The sequence below is a fragment of the Rhea americana genome, unplaced genomic scaffold (genome assembly GCF_003343005.1).
Source record: "Rhea americana isolate MKP2758 unplaced genomic scaffold, rheAme1 scaffold_414, whole genome shotgun sequence".
Taxonomy (NCBI): Eukaryota; Metazoa; Chordata; class Aves; order Rheiformes; family Rheidae; genus Rhea; species Rhea americana.
In genome coordinates this window covers 119,454-121,316 of record NW_028186551.1, presented here as the reverse complement: position 1 = coordinate 121,316, position 1,863 = coordinate 119,454, and the positions used below count along the sequence as shown (strand labels likewise).

The 1,863-nt window shown below is 52.0% G+C and overlaps 1 protein-coding gene across 1 annotated transcript in view; it reads left to right on the top strand.

Annotated features, from left to right (window-relative positions):
* Positions 1 to 314: 314 nt before the first annotated feature.
* The window catches only part of LAS1L (LAS1 like ribosome biogenesis factor), a 47,518-nt gene continuing 45,969 nt past the window's right edge, over positions 315 to 1,863 (top strand). Inside the window, exon 1 of the mRNA XM_085314899.1 lies at positions 315 to 378. Coding sequence (XP_085171025.1) covers positions 315 to 378 — 64 coding nt within the window. The remainder of the gene's footprint in view (positions 379 to 1,863) is intronic.

Sequence of the window (1,863 nt, the reverse complement as noted above, 5' to 3'; positions counted from 1 at the left end):
AGCTTGGTGCCTTGGTAAAAGCCTTACTTCTTAGGCTCCCTGCAGAACTCATTGAAGCTCAGGCAGAAAAAAATCTTAAAGGAAAGGATTCACGCATACCCTTGTTTCGCTTTGCCTTTCTTACTCATACTAAAGTGTTCAGTGTACTGGACAGAGCAGGCTGAACGTTTTTAGAATTAGCTTTCCACTCTACTGACTTTCTCAAGAAACCCATCTTCTCGTTACAAAGGAATAACCAACCTATCAAACTGCAAACCAAATTGGAAGACTACTCGTCAAGTTACAGCAATATTAATGGAACATTGCACAGCCTGATGGCGCATAACGTGAAAGAAATTTACTCACATGCAGGTGACTATTTCAATACAAACACAGCCAGTGAGATTAGCTGCCAAAGAATTCAGAATTTCAAAATATTTAGGATTTCTATGCCACAAGATGCTGGACAAAAATTAAAGTTTATTATTTCTTTCATTTAACCACAAAATCAGTTTTGTATTTGAGTAGTCCCACAACAGCCCTCATTACTTCAGTCTGAACTAAAAAAAAAAAAAAAAAAAAAAAAAAAAAAAAAAAAAGTCAGGCTACTAAAGTATAATTTAGAACAGATTCATGATAGCTTCCTCCAGCACTGCAGCTGAACCAGGCAGTCCCACCTATTGCACAAGCTTATTCCCACCCTTGTAAGCCTTCTCACCCTGCACCCTCTTTTGTGCTGGTACAAGCATTTGTACGTCTCATAGTGAACTACACCAGGGAACTGAGCCAAACTAAAGGTTCAAATTGATCTAGAAAAGGAAGGAGGGGCAGTATTTTTAACCTAGTTCTGCTTTAAAGCAACTTTGAGAAAATCGTATTAAGCAGAACCTTCGAATTTGACTCAAGGCTGCAGTCCAGTCCTTTCTTCCCCAAATGACCTCTTCAGGTTCCAGAGATAGTATCAGAACCTGCTGGCATAGCTTTTCTATTGGCAAAGCCAGTGTAAAGAGCTTCTGCAGACATCCAGCTCTAGCACTTATTTCTAATACTGTGTTGCAGTTCTATGTTCCCCCTCATCTATAACACAGGTGTGTCAGAGGGATCGCACAAACAGATCAGTGAAAAGGGGAGTTAAACAAAAACTGTCCTTAAAAAAAAATGATTTGAAACCCAGAACATTTTATTTGATGCAGTTATTGATTGCAAAATCCTGCAGAAGTGGAGCATTTTGCAACAAATTGCGGAGAAGGGCAGACACGCCTGCTGCAATACCAGACGCAGCCGGGCGGTCAGGACTGCGCCAGGCACCTGCACGACGCACTCGGCCAGGCCAGGGCAGCTGCCTTCGCCTCTCCCTTTAGCGCCACGGCGGGCTCCACCTGCCCAGCACCGCCGAGCTCGCCGGCGCCTGGCAGACACAGCGCAAAGCCCCACGTTACTCCTAGGCAAACACTCGCCACGAACTCCCCGTTGTTCCGCCCCTCCAGCTACCGCTCGCTCCCCGCCCCAGCCGCATCCACGGCCCCCGGCACGCTGCCTAACGCGCCTGCGCCGCGCTCACGGCCCGTCCCGCACAGACGGCCGCTGGAGGGGGCCCTGCGCCCCGGCGCCCGCACGCCGGCCGGCCGACCCGCTCGCCCACGCCCACGCCCACGCCCACGCCACACGGCCGCCGCGGCCCGCGGAAGCCCCGAACGCTTCCCGCGCCGCGCCCGAGGGCGGAGGAGCGGAAGCCCCGCGTCGCCAAGGCGCTGACTGGCGGGCGGCGGTGATTGGCGGGCGGCGGCGGAAGGCGGGCCTCGGCGGTGATTGGCAGGCGGGGGCTGGTGACAGCGCTCAGGCGCGGCGCTGATTGGCGGACGGCCGCAGGGGGCGGGCCTCGGC